At 52.8% G+C, this 866-nt stretch overlaps 1 protein-coding gene across 2 annotated transcripts in view; it reads left to right on the forward strand.

The window, feature by feature from the left end:
• Positions 1–213: 213 nt before the first annotated feature.
• The window catches only part of LOC130556594 (potassium voltage-gated channel subfamily KQT member 2), a 32,237-nt gene continuing 31,584 nt past the window's right edge, over positions 214–866 (forward strand). The window contains exon 1 of one of the 2 annotated variants that reach the window (XM_057337758.1): positions 214–766. In XM_057337758.1, the coding sequence (XP_057193741.1) occupies positions 474–766 (293 nt within the window). In that variant the 5' untranslated portion in view covers positions 214–473. The remainder of the gene's footprint in view (positions 767–866) is intronic. The other variant, XM_057337760.1, reaches the window with a different exon arrangement.

An 866-nucleotide genomic window follows, 5' to 3' on the forward strand; every position in this document is an offset into this window, starting at 1 on the left:
AAACCATGTTTATAGCGGATTGATTACCATTTACTGTATATTGCCATGGTTAAACAATGGTTTAACTAAGAAAAAAACTTTTTATTGAACTAATAACTGTATAGTAACCATGGTTCATTTTTGGAGCGAGAGAGTGAGGTTTGTTCGTAGGGAGGAAGAGGATGTGAGAGAGAGAGAGAGAGAGAGAGAGAGGGGTTTGTTCGTAGGGAGGAGTATGTGAGAGAGAGAGCGAGGGAGAGAGACAGAGACAGAGACAGAGACAGAGAGAGAGAGAGAGAGAGAGAGAGAGAGAGAGAGAGAGAGAGAGAGAGAGAGAGATCGCAGATTGTCGTCTTCGCATCGCTATTGCTTCCTCCGCCCTTAGCGCACGCCTCTCACGCCCAGATCAGAGATGCTCGTACCTGGCGCAGGGCGAAGAACCCCCAGCATCAGCACCCGTTCCCGCGCATCTCCATGACAGCAGAACCTCCAGCATGGTGCAGAAATCCCGCAACGGCGGGGTGTATCCCGGCCCGCAAGCCGAGAAGAAGCTGAAGGTGGGATTCGTGGGGCTGGAGGCGGGCGCGACGGAGTCGAATCGAGACGGCGCGCTGCTCATCGCGGGAGCCGAGGAAGCGAAGCGCGGCAGCATCTTGAGCAAGCAGCGCTCCAGCATCTCGGGCAAGAGGCCGCCGAAACGCAACGCTTTCTACCGACGCCTGCAGAATTTCCTTTACAATGTGCTGGAGAGACCTCGGGGATGGGCGTTCATCTATCACGCTTATGTGTAAGTATCTGCATCACTGACTTCGCGTGTGTGTTCATATGTGCTCACCAAAACAAAGAGAGGAGACGTGCGCGGCTCAGTTACTTCCATTTATTTCTGG

This window comes from Triplophysa rosa, linkage group LG7 (genome assembly GCF_024868665.1).
Source record: "Triplophysa rosa linkage group LG7, Trosa_1v2, whole genome shotgun sequence".
NCBI classification, from domain to species: domain Eukaryota; kingdom Metazoa; phylum Chordata; class Actinopteri; order Cypriniformes; family Nemacheilidae; genus Triplophysa; species Triplophysa rosa.